At 40.6% G+C, this 18,875-nt stretch overlaps 1 protein-coding gene across 1 annotated transcript in view; it reads left to right on the top strand.

Moving 5' to 3' along the window:
- Positions 1-16,075, top strand: part of syngap1a (synaptic Ras GTPase activating protein 1a) — a gene marked incomplete at its 5' end in the record, with an annotated part of 40,339 nt that extends 24,264 nt beyond the window's left edge. The window contains 9 exons of the mRNA XM_080516422.1: positions 655-856; positions 2,264-2,454; positions 3,506-3,710; positions 4,321-4,896; positions 9,081-9,761; positions 9,874-10,035; positions 11,698-11,909; positions 13,744-13,816; positions 15,956-16,075. Coding sequence (XP_080372548.1) covers positions 655-856; positions 2,264-2,454; positions 3,506-3,710; positions 4,321-4,896; positions 9,081-9,761; positions 9,874-10,035; positions 11,698-11,909; positions 13,744-13,816; positions 15,956-15,994 — 2,341 coding nt within the window. The 3' untranslated portion in view covers positions 15,995-16,075. The remainder of the gene's footprint in view (positions 1-654; positions 857-2,263; positions 2,455-3,505; positions 3,711-4,320; positions 4,897-9,080; positions 9,762-9,873; positions 10,036-11,697; positions 11,910-13,743; positions 13,817-15,955) is intronic.
- Between the last annotated feature and the right edge of the window lie 2,800 nt (positions 16,076-18,875).

Here is an 18,875-nt window from a genome sequence, read left to right as displayed (position 1 = left end):
TCGAACCCGAGTCCCCGCTTTCAAAGTAAAGACTTAACCCACAGTAAAATTGCAATATCAGAAAAATAGAATGAAACAGGCTCAGATAAGATTTAGAAAAAAAAAAAAAAAAGATGGCTGAAGATCTGAAGGTAAAACCCAAACAATGCAAACTCCTGCTATATGGTTGTTGATTCTGTGTTTATACGCTACCAGCAGGTTCGGTGTACCTTCAATAAGCCACTCCACCAGGCAGCCACAAACTTTTAGATGTATTTTACCGTCATGCTTCCATCATTCAACTAAAATATAACTGTTACTGTGTCAGGAACACAAAATACTGCAAGATTTTATTTTTACACAACATCTCAATTTTCCACTTCACTGAACCCGAGGTCTGGTTTTCTTTCATAGCACTGCAGTGGTTTTGAAGAGCTTTTATTGTGGCACTAGACATAACCTGACTGTGCTCACAATATCAGGCAAAGGGTTAAAATGGCTGCTTAGATGTCTGTGATTCAGCACCAGTCTTTCTTTTTCTTCACTGCAAAACAATTGCAACTCAGTAGATGACAGGTGTCTTAAAATATATATATATAGATTATAAATATGTTGCCATATAAACCTAAAGTGGTCCCACAGTATGTATCTAGCCCTTGTTTGTATTGTGTGCAGATTTGGACCCAAGGAGGAGTACATGTACTTCATGAATGAGTTCTTGGAGATGGAGTGGGACTCCATGCAGCAGTTTCTATACGAGATTTCCAACATGGACGCTGGAGGAAACGCTGGAGGCTTTGAGGGCTACATCGACCTCGGCAGAGAGCTGTCCATGCTGCACAGCTTACTGTGGGAAGTAATGGGCCAGCTCAGCAAGGTAGGGCTGACGACTCTACTCTATCAAACGCTTGATATGGCTTCTCGCTCGCTGTTTAACAAAAAAAAAAAAAACATAGACTCAAGTGCATGAAAGTGAACAGCTGCAGGTACCTAGTAGACTGAATATTAATCTTGATGGAAACTCTATGTCAAATTTAAGTGCTCTCTCCTGTAATTAACTACAATTGCTCAGTTGTTTCTGTATAATGAAAGTTGTGACTGTTTCAGGCTCAGCTGCAACTTGTATTGAAGATTAATCGGCTTTATAAATGACGTTCATCTTTTTTGAGTGGCGGTCTCATCGAATCTAATGAATGAAGCGCGGGACTGCGGGACATTTTCTCAATTCATTCACATTACAAAGCTACAGATTTCCGAAAGTGTCGTGCGGATTGGTCGACACCGAGGTGATGGAGTTCTCTCCTTCTTATTAATATTGCACAAAATAATGGCTATAAGATATTTGTGAACTAATTCACAACCGCCTGGTTCAGTCTGTGCTTCAGCAAAGACAGTCGAACAACTTTAATGCAAAAACAGGTCACTAATCAGTTTTACTGTGTCTTTTTATCCACATGTAAGGAACTGGACTTACCACTGCAATCAGAATACAAATTATACCTGTAAATATTAGTGGAGCAGTGCTATTGTCATCATCTTAAATATCTTTCTGTATTTTTTAAAACAATCCATCAAAATTAAGATTTATTGGCAAATATGAGCTCAGTTTGATCAATATCATGAAAAGCTTTGAGCATGGACTCGTCATTAACATTGATGTTTTCAATTGTACATTTTGGATCCGAGTTAAATTTAGTTTCACGGAAAATGTTCATGTTTACTCTGACGCATGTTTTGCCATGCAGAACTTTGATCACCAAACGTCATGGATTTCTCTTAGATTTTCCAAAATGCAGATGACCAGCACTCTGGACTATCCCAGAATACACCTCAGGCTGTGTACGCTGGTAAACAAACTGCTCACGCCACATCACACCATTACCAACGGGTGCTTTTAGTGGAGGGTTTTTTTTTTTCCTCCAGGTTTTTAGGGAGCTGTGAGAAAAACACTTGAAATAGAAGGAAACCTTTAATTTCATTCACCTTTAGGCAGATTTGGTTACCAAGTAGCTGCTTTCAACTAATCTTGCCAGTTGCATAAGCCTCACATCTGTTTTACAGTGAAACAAGTAGACATTATCGCGAGAGGTAAAATGGAAAACATCTGTCAAAACGTCATTTAGTGATTACATTTTAGAGTCACAAATCATTTAAGTGTGTTTGGTGGGATGACTGGAAATGAGGTAATACACCTCATTAACGCCGTCCATGTTGTGAGGAAGGCTGAGACCTCCTGTTCTGTCCTTGTGGATCTCCTTGAATTCAAAACCCGTCTGTCCCGCAGGACGCTATTCTCAAACTTGGACCTCTGCCGCGGCTGCTGAACGACATCAGCGTCGCGCTGAGGAACCCGCAGCTTCACATGCCTACAAATCACCAACCCGACCGACCAAAGGACCGACTCTTCTCCCGCCCGTCCTTCAATCGTCTCATGTCCTCCGACTTCCAAAGCCTTATGATGCGTGACTTGAACAGGTATCGTTCCCCGTTATTGTTTTTCTCTCTCTTGTTATCACTTCTCGACAGGAAATTGTTGCATATCCTCAAAGTGAAAAACACCACAAGCAGATCCGGTCCCTGCTGTGGCTTTACCCAGACGCCATGCATGGTTATGAGAGGGCACCTAACCCACAGAAAGACGAGAAACGCAGTTTCAAATGGGTGCAATTAGCAGTAATGCATCCAAAAAAAGGGGGCAAGAATCAACAAGAAGTGAGAGTTCAGTAGCTCAGAACAACACGGGTGTACTTCTAAGAGCCCATAATGCTAATGCTAATGTACCTCTTTAGGCTTTTAAAGTATTTGATCAATCAGTAATTGCAGGCGCCATCTGTTCCCAGACGCTCTCACCCAAACCTCTTGCTCTGTGCTTTAATTCATGTCAGCACTCTGCTTATTGCCAAGAGACAGTTGCTCCATTACTGCCTGGTTAAAGAACTCTTTAAGTAAGATAAATACCAGCAGTATTATCAAAGGACTCCACCTGCACCGACTTTGCGTTCACCATAATCCACTCCTTCCAAATATTTGGGGAGGAAATCTGGAGCAGTAAATATGTGATGGACTGAGAATGAGTTGAGTGTGCTGCAGACAGGTTTGAGAGGACGGAGATGAAACATCTGGGAATTTAAATCAACACCTGCCAGCTCCGAAACCCCCCGAGGTGCCACGCCACGAGTGACTGACAGGATGGAGTCATGTCTCCTCCTCGCCGGGGCATTCACGTCTTTTATCATCCAACAGTCACGTAATCAAACATGCAGTTTTTGCATGAAATCACCACATACACGGAAAATGTTGTGGCATTCAGAGAAGTTTTCAGGCAAATTGATGTTGGAAGACGCTCTCCTGTACATCAGTCAACATTTGGTTCATCACTATGCTGCTTTACCCCAGAACTTAGAAAGAAAACAAGTCAAATAAGCAAGATGGGGAGCCTATCTAAATATAAAGAAGAAAAATGTAGACCAGGAAGTGTTACACATTTCAGTATGTATGTAGTTATTTATGAAATCGGTGTGTGCAGCTCTATAGACATCTCCCGCCTGCCGTCGCCTACGACCGGAGTGTCAGCAGTGGAGTCGCTGTCCTCCAACCTGAACATGAGGCGCCACGCAGAACGAGACCTCCGCTCATCCAGAGAAGTTTTCTACGTGACCCGGCCGCCGCTGGCTCGATCGAGCCCCGCGTACTGCACGAGCAGCTCGGACATCACGGAGCCAGACCCTAAGGTACGGACTCAGATCGTCATCTACTTATTGCATGTGTACTTTTATGTCTTCTTAGTGAGAGAAACGTGAGGTAAACAATGAGTAACACACAAAAATGGTAGAACTGTTCTATTTCTGATATATTAAAAAAAAAAAAAAAAAAAAAGGAATAAAATAAGGATGGAAATAATTATGATATTTATAACAATCAATCTTAGGAGACACCAAAATGATCATTTGGTCCAAACTGTCCTGTGTCATAAACCTCATTCACTCCTCCGATGGCTCAGCCACACTTTCAAAATAAAGTAGAATCTCCGTTTGAAAATATGTTTGATCGTGAGGTAAACATTTTGATACTGTCCATTTATTGGTGCAGCACAGAATTATTATTTTATATTATTATTACATGCTTTTGGGTCATAATCAAATTATCATCCTCAATTATGTTCACCTTCATTCACAAAGCGGCCTTCAAACATAAGATTTCAGAAAAAAATATAAAATTATTAACAGAGGCTAAGAAATCTAAAGCTGAAATGAATAATAAAAAAAGGAGATAACTAAAAATTAAAACTCATTCATGCCATTTTCGTCACTCCTCTTTGGTCCTATTTTCTTGCGTCCTCAGGTCCATAGTGTAAACAAAAGTGTGTCCATGATGGACCTTCAAGACTCTCGTATGAACAGCATCTCCAACCTGAACTCAGTGGGAGACATGCTCACCTCCTCTCAAGCCTCCATCGCTGGTCTCGGCCACAGCTTCGGGAACCTCGGCGGTCCTCTTCGTATGGGGGGCCATATGCCGGCCGGTTCAGCCGGCTCCGGTCTGAGACTGAGCCAGATGGGCCACGTCGGGGGGCCGACCGAGTCCATCTCTCAGCAACAGCAGCAGGCGGCAGCCGCCATGAACTTCCCCCTGTCTTTCCAGAACCCGCTATTCCATCTGGCTGCCCAGAACTCCCCAGCTCAGTCCCAGCCCCCTCCGCCCCTCCTCCTCGCCCCCGAGCCCGAGAATGGCCACCACGACTACGCGCCGGCCTTTGGCAACAGCGCCTTCTCCCGCAGCGAGGACTTGTCCGCCCTGCGGTCACAGAGCAGCCTGGTGCAGCCCAGCATCGTCCACTCGCACAGCTACAGCGACGACTTCACCCGGCAGAATCAGAGCAACGACTACGCCTGGCACCAGCTGTCGCTGCAGGTGCAGGTAGGGATCTCTCGCTCATCCTCACACACACAGGAATCTGGTTTGGAAGGACAAGCAAATGAGATCTGCTTCAAAATAACCATTTCTTTCCTCCAAATACTTAATTCCCTGTTCAGGAAAATAAGCAAGATACAGCAAAACTATTAAAAAAGAAAAAAGAAAAGAAAAAAGTTCTGGATTAGAGTTCACGAGGAACAAACCAGTTTGCTTAAAGATCTTTGATCCAGATAATCACCAGACACTTATCTTCAGATGAGTTCTCACAGAGTAGCTCATTAAATCCTATTAGGACAAAATTCACAGCTTGTTTACAAAAAAAAAAAAAAGACATCCCTGTGTGTGTCTGCTGTGTGATTGGTGAGGGTGAACTCTTAGTTCTGAGGACTGACTGTCTTCATGCTGAAGTTGGTGTGCTTCTCATCACATGCGGTGTAATCGCGGTACCTGATGAGACCTCAGGCTTCGCAGACTCAAAGTTACGCTGGTTTATTTCATCTCTCCTCGCGGCACTCAGAGGGGTTTTTAGTGTCCCAGAAATAATCTTGGCTTAACCCGAGTGATAGTGTTCAATCATCTCGTGTCAGATTTATCAGGTTTTTATGAGTCAACTCACAAAAATCTCTCCTTCCCCAGCTTTTCTCAAAACTTGCAAAAATGGAGTGATAACCGAAGCGTCACGGACTTTGTCATAATTTGTGTCCACGGTCTCTTTGTCTCCTATTGATCTATTTATCTTCTGAGTTCACAATAAGCTGAAGGAGCAGGGACTTTTTAAATTAACTCAAAGCAGTTCACCAAGGTGGTTTCCATTAATCACTGACACTGCATTGATTTTTATCTTTTATAAATGTGGGGGAAAAAAAAAAAAGAAACAGTCTGTGTCAAAAGTGCAACACTTCTATTTAAATTTGGATCATTATAGTTGTCTATTCAGTTTCTTGTTCAATCATTCATCTCCATAAGCCAGGCAGAGTGATTCAGACAGTCCTAATGAATTAAACGGATGCGTTTTATTTTCAGAGTATTATTTAAAGGGAGCTGATTTACCGACCAATTGCATTTTGTTTAAGTCATCTTTGAAATGTTCTTTTGGAAGTTGTTCCTCCATATTATTGACATCTTTATTTAACTTACCTCCTCAAGGGAGCCAGTACAGTGTTTTTTTTTTTTTTTGGGGATCTCATGATAACTGTAGTAAATTTCATTACAAATTGCAGTTTTCGCTGGCTGCGTGAAGAGATGCGCTCAGCCCACACAGCTGTTTTGTTTCTCAGTGACTCCTGTTTGGTTTATCAAAACTAAAGTTAAGGTTTAGTATTTCTTAGGTTAGTATTTTCTCTTTAAAGAGTGCCGTTTGTATTTCGAAAGCTATTTTTGCACAGTCAACATCAGACTAAACCTTGAAAGTTCTTCATGTTGAAAATTTAAATATTATGATGCAAAACTTGTAAGATCATTAATCATTTCACTGCTGATGTCATTTTTTCCCCAACTTTGATTTGATCTGTTTGATATTAAATTTGCAGTTTGGATCAAATATTTAATAAAAAATATCTGCTGCTGAGTTTGGCTGTCGAGATATATATCTGACTGATGGGGGCCTGAAAATGTACTTCTTAAATAGAGGCCCGGCAGGAAAAAGGCTGAGAAAACACAGTTGTTTTTTTTTTTTTTTTTTTAAATCAGAGGATTATTTTAAATGAATTCAGTTGCTGTTTGCTGTATGAAAAATGAATGCGATGGAGTCCTGAACTTCAGAATCTCGACACAGAGTAAACTTTGCACTTCGAGTTTTCAGATCACTCAACGTTCCTCACAGCTCTGAGGACCTTCCAGATATATGTAGTTTGTTCCAACAACGTCCAGTCACATTTGTGACTCACAGTGAGTTGTGTTGCAGGGGCAAAGGACAGAGTTCACTTTATTCTCTACTAATTTGATTTGAACATGAATAGAACTCGGCTTACTTTTACATTAATCTTTTGTTCATTATACATTATGTTGCTTTGCTATTTGATTCAGCGTGACAATGTTTATACCTCGACTTGTGTTACTGAATTCATGTTACCCCTCATTGCATGAAAAAAAAAAAATAGAAATGTTGACAGAAATGGTCCTCAGCTGCATAATATGCAAATGTGCCATCAAGGCTCTTGTTGTGCAAAAGAAATGTCAGATCTGCTGAGGAGGATGATCTGATTGAATTATATATGAGCTGTTATTACTTGTGTGTCCAAGCTGAAGATAGTCAATCGAGCCTTTTCAGCAAAGAAAGAGATGTATCCTCCTAAACTTCTCTTTAGACATATATTAAATCTAAATTAGATTTTCAGCAGAGTTGAGACACAATGTTTAGCATTTTGCATAATTTTTGTTGAAACTTAAAGCGCTAAGCTGGAGATCTATCACTCAACAAATTCAATTTGCCTGGTTAAATCATACTGTCAAGTAGTCTTCAGCTATTTCTGTCAGTCTGCGTGGGACCTAATGGAACAAACATCACACTCCGGCTTCAGACAGGACCGTCCTTTATATGAATTAATTATCATCCTATCCGTCTGTACATTTATCAAACAGACGCAACCTAATGTGCATTTCTGACAATCCAGAATCCAGTGTCAGGTTGACAGAGGCCGACCTGCCGATACCTTCACACATGCTTCACAGATACTGTGACTGTGTAGAAACATGGTGGGAGAGCAGGAGATGCTTCTCTGAATCTGCTCTTTTCTGGTTCACAGTCTCTTATTAATATGGTACACATAAGTACCACTAGTATATAAAGGAATCAGCACTCAGAAAAGGAAATCAGTCTTGATGTTAGGAAGGCATGAACTCATCTAAAGTATTCCAAATCAATACAGTTGATATAATACAAAAGTACCTGTTGAGAGTTCAACAATTTTTATCAAGGAAATCGCAATATACAGTAAAAAATAGCTCTACTTTACAACAATAAAGTATTTCGTCTGTGTAACGCTCTCTTTTTTTTGTGTCTCAACTTTTATTTTTCAAAGCAAACCTGAAAAATCAGCCCCTGTGTTATTTTAACACTCTTTCTGGCTGACTGATGGCTTATTTATACTCTCGAAAAACAGTTTGCAATTTCCTGTGAGATTTTTGCAAAATTACATTTTTATACTTGCTGCTCGATTCGTGGGAAAACCCCCCCCACACATCTTCCGTCTTCTTTTTTTTTTTTTATGAAGCTTGTTATGTTGCGTTGTTGTTAGCTCCATCACAGAGGTATTAATGGAACAAATGTGCACAATTTACTGCAAAATCCGGGGGTTTACAAGGTAGTAGTGAGAACCTGCTGTGATGCTTGGTTTGGGAACAAGAGGCCGAGTTAGACGATGAGATTTTCATTGGGAGTGAGCAGGATGGACATGAATGAAAATGAAAAAGATCAGAAGGACAGCTGAGGTCGAGAAGGACGACATGGAGTTTGTTGGTGTTGGAGCAGAGGAGGTGGGGGGGGGGGAGAGATAGGGGCAGATTATCCTCTGTAGTGAGTGACATCTAAAGGGAGCAGCACAACAAAGGAGACCGCAGTATTGAAAGCGGTTGCTAATAAAATCTGCATGCCTCATGTATTCTAATGGAAGAACACCTCTTGACAACCTAACTTTCACATTTCTGACGGTTTCACTTGAACATGCTGGAAAGTGGCTGGCATAACCTTGCAAACTTACATTTTGAAAATTTTTATTATTTGGTTTTATTGCAGAACAATCTCAGAAGTTTGGTATTTAGCATGTCAGTTTTTTCCCCTGTAATTTGTGTATTTATTTATTTATTTTTTTACATTTTTGTGTCTTAGATTAGTTGCAAGTTTTCTGTAGCCCAGTGGGATATGGGGCTTTTTATATAACTCCCTGTCATTCATCCGTTTCTTTTAATTCAAGTCACTGCATGTGGAATGTCTGCGATTCCAATCACATCAAATAATTCGGATGATACATTTTCTTGTTTGAAGAAGAAGAAAACTGTGCAAATCTGGCCAAATGTATTCAGTGCAGTACATGTTGCTTTCATTCATCTCAGTGGGGGGAGTCTTGTGCAGAAATGTCCGCCTGTGTCTCTAATTGGATTTTGCCAGTGGGGGCATCAAAGTGGGCTGTTGCCTTCACTGGCTTTCAGTAAACATCTGCTTTATTTTCCCGCTCCCCTCTGCCACTCAGGAGTCTCTCCAGAATCAGCACCTGATGGGAGTCACCTCTCAGACCGGCACTGGCACGGGCACTCCCGCCTCCCTCGCAACGCCTCCGACCACCGTCCATCCTGTCCGCCAGTCGTCCATGGCCGCGTCACATCTGAAATCCCAGCGGTCCATCAACAACCCGGCCACCGCTACCCCCCCGAAGGCTCGCCCGCAGAGCAGGAACCTCCTCCTCGGCTCGTCCGACACAAACTTCAGCGGCAGCCAGTCGAAATTGCGCCAAGCTCAGCAGGCGTCGCAGCAGCAGCAGCAGCAGCAGCAGCAGCAGCAGCAGCAGCAGCAGCAGCAGCAGCTGCAGATGCAGCTGCAGATGCAGCTGCAGGCGCAGGCGCAGGCGCAGGCGCAGCAGCAGCATCAACAGCAGCAGCATCAACAGCAGCAGCACCAACAGCAGCAGCACCATCAACAGCAGCAGCAGCATCAACAGCAGCAGCAGCAACAGCAACAGGACGGTCAAACGTCCGTGACTGACAGTCCGGCTCCTGGGCTTCCGTACCAGAACAGCTCCACCAAAGAGAACCAGGGCCAGAACGCGGCGGCAGAAGAGTCGACGGACACTCCCACGAAAAGCACTAAGAAGTCTCAGCAGTCGCAGCTGCAGCCGCCACAGCAGCACCTGCTCAAACCAGTCGTCAATAAACAGGTCAGTCCGACTCAAAGTGTAAGAAAGGCACCATCTTCCAATTGTAACGCAGTGGAAACAAACAAAAAAAGTGAAGCCATGGACTGAAACCACTCCTCTGCGGTTGTTCCAGGGTTCTCAGTCAACTTTGAGCACCCCGACCATGAACGAGCGGACGGTGGCCTGGGTGTCCAACATGCCACATCTCTCTGCAGACATCGAGAGCCTCCGGCCGGACCGTGAAGGACAACTGAAGGAGTACTCCAAGAGTATGGATGAGTCACGACTGGAAAGGGTCAGTACTTTTGCCTCCGCTCACACAAAAACATGAACTCCCACAAAATACGTTTTTTTTTTCTTGACAATCATTATTTAGTTCCTAGATTGTATTACATTTTTCAGTTGATGAAATTGAATACAAACTGCAAAAATTAAACTCCATATTGACACAGATTCAACCCTTTATTTGTTCTTTAAATAATGAGAAATAATTGCAGTTATTATATTCTGATATGAAGTTAAATCAAAACACACTGATGTATTCAAGTGTTCATTCATGTAGAAGCTGTACATTCATATGCCAGCATATATATATATATATATATATATGTAGAATCTCCCCATCTGCAATGATTTTATCCTCTCAAACCACTTCAACTCTAATGCACAGTAACTAAAGTGTCCATTATGACGTACTTACTGGGGGAAAAAGGGCGAAACATTGTCCTTTATTGTACAAACTAATCTGCACGGTGAATATTTCCTCATGTGACACCAGAGGAGTCTTGATGCAGAGCCACACTTTTTATCTGTATACTGTGCACAGTATTCATCACACAAAGCTTTTCTCAGTACAGCAGTAATACCGCTTCATCTGCTTTATCCTTCCATTATGCTGGAACTCTAACAAAATTGTCAGGCAGAGTCTGCATGTATTTTCTCTAATAATTCACTCCCACACACCCCGGTAAGAAGCAGTTAAGTGCTTATTTGAACTGAAATAGGGGTTTGCACATTTAAGCCGAACCCAGACGGTCTCGGTCTGCACATTCATCTAACTTGCTGCTTGGCTGCACAGGAGAAGATTGTCCACACCAGAGTTTTTAAAAGAGTGGGAGGATGAGCCTCATGGAGCTTGATTGAACACCCCACTTCTCGCTCTGCATATGCTTTCTTTCACACCAAGTAGTCATTTTTGGTTAAAGCCCGGACTTCCTCATGTAACTTGTTGGGATCCATATGCAATGAAAAGTGTGTCCCAGTACAGAACTCTCCAAATGAAGCACAAGTCATCTATCAGAGCCTCTGACTGTTGTTGGCCATGGATTTATAGCCTAACATTCTGTTTTGGTGGTAGTTTGTCAGCGCAAACATCTGTTAAATATACTGTAATACAAGCAGGAAAATATGTCTGCAAAGCACATTTACTTTTAACCTACATCAAAGAAAATTCCTTTAAAATTCCTAAAAACCTTCATGTGAGAGCTGTGCGTGTGCATGCTTGCACTAACACATGATTGACCTTACTTTAATTTATATGAACTTTTTGTGCAAGTTAGATATTTCTAGTTGGAGCTATCTGTTAAACCTCTATATGGGTGGCAATTGTTGTACTTGCTACACTAATGGTTATTTTAGAAATTCAACCATTCCGTTTTGGCCTGGAATATCCCTGTTGTGGCAAGTAATAAGATAATATTTAATGTCATTTATTCTTTATATGAGAGAGTTTCCAAAGAATTGTGCCTGCATGTGCTACAAAGGCACATTTTTTTGAAGCTTGTATGTTTGCATTCGTACACACCTGCACCCTCGATTCTCTCTGCATGCATGCACAAATACAGACGTGCCCTCTGCAGGGGGGTGTCGGCCCCACCGCTCATCTAAAAAGAGAAGGATTAGGCATGCAGCTCGGAGATAATTAGAATAAAGTGACTTTTCCAAATTCCCCATTCAGGTAAAAGAATACGAAGAAGAGATTCATTCGTTGAAGGAGCGTCTGAAGATGTCACATCGCAAGCTTGAAGAATACGAGCAGAGACTGATGTCGCAGGAACAGCAGACTAACAAGATCCTGATGCAGTACCAGAACCGGCTGGAGGACAGCGAGCGCCGCCTCAAGCAGCAGCAAGTGGAAAAAGACTCCCAAATCAAAGGCATCATCAGCAGGTGATTAGTGTTCAGGCTGAAGAACCTGGCAGAGATGAGGCTCATGCTTCAAACGTGCTTTTTAAAAGTTGCAGTCCAGTTCATAAATAAAATAATTTGAATCCATGTCCTTAATCATGATAACATCTCATCTGTATTGAGCAGTGTTTTAAAATAGAGAAACTCCATTAACATTGGACTAAGCGTAATCTTGCTGTTGCATAAAGGTTTTGCAGCTGCAAAAGCAACAATTAAGATATGCAACATTTCGACAAATAGCAGACTTCAGGGAAGCTTTCATGGAAAGTAAAGGTGATAAAAAAAAATGTGCAGCAGATTCACTAACTATCATGAAATTACCTGAATTTTAATGAGATTTGCGCTGAAGCCGGGAATCGTCTTGCTCCAGCGCAGCATGAAGACTGAAAGCATTTCTGTGTACAACCCGAAGCAAAAACCTCACCTGAAAGCCACAGTCCCATAATATTTGAAAATGGCAGCTTAATTAGGAACCGTGTGCTAGTTTTGAAGCTAACCTTTATGCTATAAGCTATTTACTTTCTGGCTGTAGCTTATTGCAAAAAGGTTTTTCTTTTTTTCTGTATTTACAGTCTATTCTGAAAATGACAAAATCCCATCCATCCATATTCACAAAACAGACAAAATCCATGTATAAATTAAGACTGATTGCAGGCAGACGTAGACAGAATAGATAACACAAAGCGTGCTACTTGTTGTCCTGCTGCAGCACTGGGTGACAAATCTGCATTCAAGTTCCACAGCTAAACAATAAAGTCAGAATAGTGCTATTTTCTTAAATTGCTGATGTTGAATGCAGTGCAATGGAAACACAATTGGAAAGTAAACCATTGCATATGACTAATGTAACTTATGTTTTTCTCGGAGATTAAAAGTAACAGCACACGTTACCAGTTCAGTTGGTGAAGTGATGAGGTTTCCCAAGAAGTTGCTGCACTCATCAATACATCATCCACCCACAGCACCACAAACGCAGCCTTTAAAACATGATCTAAAAAGTCTGTTGTCCAAAGTCTGTACGTGCAGCTGTTCTCTTTCTGTCAATATATACATATATTTTTAAAATTCATGAAACTGTGCATTTACAAATCAGTGGAAACAAGTTGGAAAATTATCCAAAGCATTTAAAGAAAAGTGTCGTTTTTCTCTCTTTTGTAATAGGTTAAACGCGTTTACAAAAACACTTTAAAATGTAATTTCCTACCAATAAAAATAGTTGATTAGATGTGTGTAGATCTGACATGAGGAAGATTGTCTGTAAAGATCCCAAGTAAATGAAAACTAAATCATCCTGTTATAGGCCTAAAACTGGTCGGTCAGAGGTTTACTTGTAAATTGACTCAACAAATGTTCACACTCGGGCGACTTAAATCATAGGAGACGTTTGAATAGTAATATTTAGAGGGTGGGAAAAAAACTGAAGAAGAAAAGGTAGTACTTGAAGGAAATATCAATTGGAAAGCAGTACGATTTTACCAGATAAAAGATTTGCATTCATTTCAACACAATCAAATCTCATTTCGTCTGGTAGAAACCCTGCTGGAAGACGGGCGCACGCGTCACTATCCTGCACACACCCATTTCACAGACTTCCTTTTCCCCCAGAGAGCTGAATGCGAACTTCCTGCACGCCTCAGAAGGCAGTTCCCATTCAGCCTCTGGGCGCTCTGAGGATAGCTCAGTGTGCCCGCCAACACGCCAGGACCTTAATATCATCATATGGCCGTATAATCCTACAGTCAATCTGGAAGAACACCGGCTTCATTAATTCTATTTTTGTCAACCGGTATGTTTGTTTCTATTTCCCTGTTGTCAGACTCATGGCTGTGGAAGATGAGCTGAGAGGGGGTGCCATTCCTGATATTAAGCCTCGAATCCTCACAGACCAGGTTTGTGCCTGAGTCTACATCTTTTATCATCCCTATTCGCTAAGCCAGTCATGTCCTAAAACAGTTTGCTTCATTCTTGCATCACATCCCGAGCATTCGCCGAAGCCAGTGCAGGGGTGGGGGTGGTGGTGGGGGTGGGGCAAGAAAGTTTTGCAGCTTCCATGCGCATCACCGACTCCCATCTTTCAAAAAGTACATTTATGTCACGCTTGAAATCGCATTGCACCATTAACCGCACACGTTGATCTTTAAAAGAAAAAAAGAAATAAAGATTTGTGTGCAGAGGCTAATCTAGTCCGTCTCTGTGAAGGAATAGCAACACCCCAACATGGAAAATAAGCATTATTTGTCACAGAAAGGTTTCCATTATACCATAGGATGCATTCAGCGTTCGAAAAATCCTTGACTGTGACTCACCAGCGGCGTCACAGTAATTCTTCGGGGCTCGAGCTTCTTGAATGCACCATGTGGGCTGAATTGTGACGCAGGTGAAGAGGCTGTGCGTGCCGAAATAACTCGGGAGAAACGTTCGCTATCCTTGAGATGCACTGTCGCCTTCTCCTTCTCCACAGCTCTCAGCCTCTGGAGTGAAGGCTGCAAAACAGCCTCTTAAAAAAAAGAAAAAAAGAAACCCCACAGTGACCATTTATAGAAATGCTTCTCCACTGTGAGACTAACTGTTGTTACTTCACAAACAAATGTCTGAGCGGGATTATTCTGCAAGCTGCGGTTTTTGGCTCAGAGTCCCGAGCGCTCTCACGACGAGTGTTACAGTTGAAGTGAAGGAGCATCAAAGTGTTGAGGAATGTTATTCCTTCAGAGACGAACAGCGCTGATTGTTGATTACTGCCTCTCCTCCAGACAAATCACGTTAAGACGATAATTGCGCGCGGTTATTTGCCTTCTTGCCAGGATTTAGCGGAGCAGATTGTAAAGTCTGTGCAGTAAATGTGAAGCTGCAGCCAGATGATGCTTTGTATACTTTTTGCAACGATCGGCGAGGAAAAGGGGAGAGCAGCCAGTTTTGGCTCAGTTCAGCGGGAAAAACAGCCGCTATCCTGTCCCTGGAGTGGTTCAATCTTGACCACCAAAAAAACAACAAAAACAACTGAATTGAGGGTTATGTTGTGGACTGATTTTCATAATAGTGTTGAGTCGTGTCCAAATTCATGGCTGCATCCTCTGAAGATGCACTTTATAAAGATGTAGCCTTCGGGGGAAAAAAACACAGGACCTATTTTAAAATTGCCTGCTATTAAAAGTCAGATATTTGACAATATGCACGCTATATTATCTGTAGTACAATATATGTAGAGTAACATTCATTTGGACTAAATATATTTCAATTTTATCAGAAAGTTGCTGATTTTAACAAACAGCTGATAAACTACTGCTTTTCTTTATAAGATGCAGAATGAAAAGACACAACTGGTTCAGTTGTTTTAGAAATTTAAACTCTTGCATCTTAATGCGTCCGTCATTTCTCAAATGTTTAAAGAAATATATCATTTGAGCTCTGCAATACATGCAATATTTTTTTGACCAAATGTGTATGCCCAGCAAGTACTTTGAATATATCCATTGTTTGTAGGATTTACTATTGCATCATGAAAAAACTGCTTGTGTTGCTTGGCAACCGCGAAAGCAGCTACACATGACACAGGAGAAATCTGACAAATAAATACTGGATCTTGTTCCAGTTTCTTTTTCTGGACATTTATATTTTTTACAGTAGAGGGAACAGACACACTGTGTGTCGGGATAAATTTGGCTGCAAGTCAACAGAAATGTAAAGGTGGAAATCACGGTGCATTCAATCAGGTGGAAACTCCCAGTTTTGAGTTCAGAGTAGCCCAATTAATTAGAGGTAAATTAATCCTTCAAAATATGCATTTAATAATTCAGCTTGGAGCTCTGTGAGCTCTTTTTTTTTTTCCTGCTGGGAATTTCTGTTTAAAACGACTCAGATTTAGATTTTCTGGCTCAAAAGTTGGAAATGTCCTCCTTCCTCATGAATTGCAAATGCAGCCCCGGAAAAGTTGCCGAACCAGCTTCACGTTTACTACACAGTCCTGAAAGTTGCGACTGATTTCTTAAAAGGAGAAAAGAAGTAATTTCAGCTATTTTGTCTCCCTGTAGTCCATCAGCCAGGGCTACGGGGGCCACCCAGGATCCTGACTGCGGTTTCCCAAGTGACCAGAACTCATGACGGTCACTCGGGTGTGAGGAGACTCATTCAGATCTTTCAAACTAAACAAAACCTCCATCAAGACAAATCTACAGTGGATCCAGCCGGACTACTGGAGGTGTCATCTCACAATCCCCCCCCCCCCCAAAAAAACAACAACTTTGCACATGTTCAAACTTGGCCTGTACCAGAACTTGACAATCAGCTTAGCGCGAGGACCAACGTGTGACGTGACGTGAATCTCCTGCACATGTCGCCACAAGAATGGCAATACTGAACCCATAATGAGTTTATGTCATTAATTGGAAATGGTGAAATGAGGTGCAGTCATGACTTTCCCTGCTAGAGGCAGCGTGATTGCTCCTCACCAACATGGCTGCAAACAAATGTAAAAAAAACCCTAAACTAAACAAACTACACAAAAGGCTTTATAAAAGCATAAAAAATCCCTTCATGGTGGCGCCTGACGACCAACTGCCACCTCCGTGCGACGGTTTACCATTTGGCTCTGATGAAATCACTCAGTCACACATTCACATTGTAAAGATGTAGGATTTTGACATCTTTTTCTACTTCAGCCATCTCATCTGAGACGACGCCAAACGAGTTTTACAATCAACCTCTATGTACAATCTGAATCCTCTGGTTGGTGTTCCCTCTTCCTTCGGCACACAGTGTAGAGGTTTGACTCCCGAGTGTGTACAAGCGTTTCCTACATCTACCGAACCTTTTTTTTTTCTTTTCTTTTTTTTAATAATGGAAACTCTTTGCAAAAATGATCTGGACATTTAAAATCCGTTTTGTTGACTTTGTAACGATATTAATAATGGAAATATTTATGATCATAAGTTATTTGAATCACATTTCAAAACAGTGATACAAAGTGCTTCTTCAGTAAAGTGAAAACGACATTAAACGAATCAGGGAAACTGATATGGACAGAGATTGGAAGGCCGCTCCATCGACTCCTGTTCATGAGAATTTGATACTGAAACCTGACAAGTTTTTCTTTTTTTCCTTTTTTTTTTTGAAGTAAAATATCATGGTGCATCTAAAACAGAAGGATACTCTCAGGGTTTTTAATCTCTTTGCTACATTACAGACAAAAGTTAGCAGAGTGTCTGCAAAGAGGCGTTTGAGTACAGTGATGACCGTGAGTGAGTGTCACTACATCAAAACGGACTTGGTGTGCTTTAACAGTTTATAATGCATCTGATCCAAAAAAGAAATATCCTTCCATATATCAAGGATGCTAAAGGTGTGACAGCTCTATTTTTTTTTTATTTCCCCATTCAGAAGCTTTCTTGTACATATTTGCACCGTCTTGCACTTTTCAGCAGATCTGATTGTATAGAAATATCACACATCTTTGTTTATATGTCCCCTAAAATCTGAACATGCCTGTTTTCTATTCTTAGAGTTAAAGGCCTTTACATACAGGGAGGGTGGGGTGCAGATTAAAAACATACATAAACATCAAGCTGCAATTATTTCACATCAAGACTATGAATTTGAGACAAAAAAAAGGATCCAACGTTTATTGTTGTGTTTAGTGAATGCCTTTTTTTCCTATACACAATAAAGCAAAAATTTTTATTACTTTAAAAAAATGATTTTTTAAAATATATGTATACATTTTCCATTAAAACACTGTCAGTGTGTAATGGCCCTGAATTAAAAAAAATTTAAAACTCAATAAGCAATTAAAATTGACATTAAAGTTGGGTGACATCTACACAATGACTGTAAATTGGATAACAAAAATTACTTACTTTTTCATGGATTTGTCACAGATGTTTAGTAAACATTTAAGATTTTCTTATTTGTTTGTTACTTTGTCTACAAGAAAAGAAAAATCACACTACAAATCAACATTAAACTTGAAAATTAACTGACATTTTATCTCACTGATCTCTGAACATCGAGTACATTTACTGAACAAAGCTGCTGGCGGGTCGCCCCTTTTTGGAAGCTCTTCTCTCACTCCGCTGCCTCAGATTTGTGAAGCAATGTCCAAAATATATCAAAACGTAAGCAGGGGTCTGCAACGTATTGAGAGTATTGAGATACAGTTTTTCTTTTTAATAATTAAATATGATAATTGCCAAAAAGTTTGTTGTGTGGAATATAAAAACCAATAAGGTAACAATTTTGGCCATTCTGAATATATTAATGCCCAGAACATAATAACTTGCAAATATTGTAATTACAACGTAAAATAGTTTTTTACAACAGTGTTTTTGAGTGAGTGTCTATACTATACCTACTATTCCATAAGCAAACTGCACAAAACCTGCTTAAAAAAGGCTATTATTTTCAAGAAATTCAGAATATTTATTTATGAGCCAGTTATTCCATATAGAAAGAATTTTAATGCTACTTCAATCACGTAAAAACTTATTACATGATTGGCTTCACTACAATGAAAAGGGTCAAAATTATATTGTATTGACAGGTATAATATTATTAGTTGTTAAAATTAGTTGTTTGCATCGTTAACATCAAACCTGATATTTGAAAAAAAAAAAAAAAGTTTAGTTTTCTTTAAAAAAAAAAGTGTTTCAACAGCATCTGTCTAAAATGAAGATTAAAAACTGAACTCAACAATAAACGTCAGATAAATCATAAAAAGGATTATTTGGATGTTGGCTAGAAAGAATAAATGTTAAAAGCTGTAAAAGTAATGACTTGAACCCAAAATCTTTTAAAAAGGCCTTTTTCTTCACAAGTATTCCTATTTTCCCAGCATTTTTACTTTCCATCACTTTATGTTTGAGTTACTGTGCAGCACTTTGTTCCACTGCTTTGAAAAGTGTTCTATAAATACATTTTGATAACTATGATTCAAAACAAATCCTATTATCGCAAGTC

The sequence above is a fragment of the Blennius ocellaris genome (genome assembly GCF_963422515.1).
Source record: "Blennius ocellaris genome assembly, chromosome: 20".
NCBI classification, from domain to species: domain Eukaryota; kingdom Metazoa; phylum Chordata; class Actinopteri; order Blenniiformes; family Blenniidae; genus Blennius; species Blennius ocellaris.
Note: the sequence above shows the minus strand (reverse complement) of the source record. Positions and strands in the feature narration are given on the sequence as shown.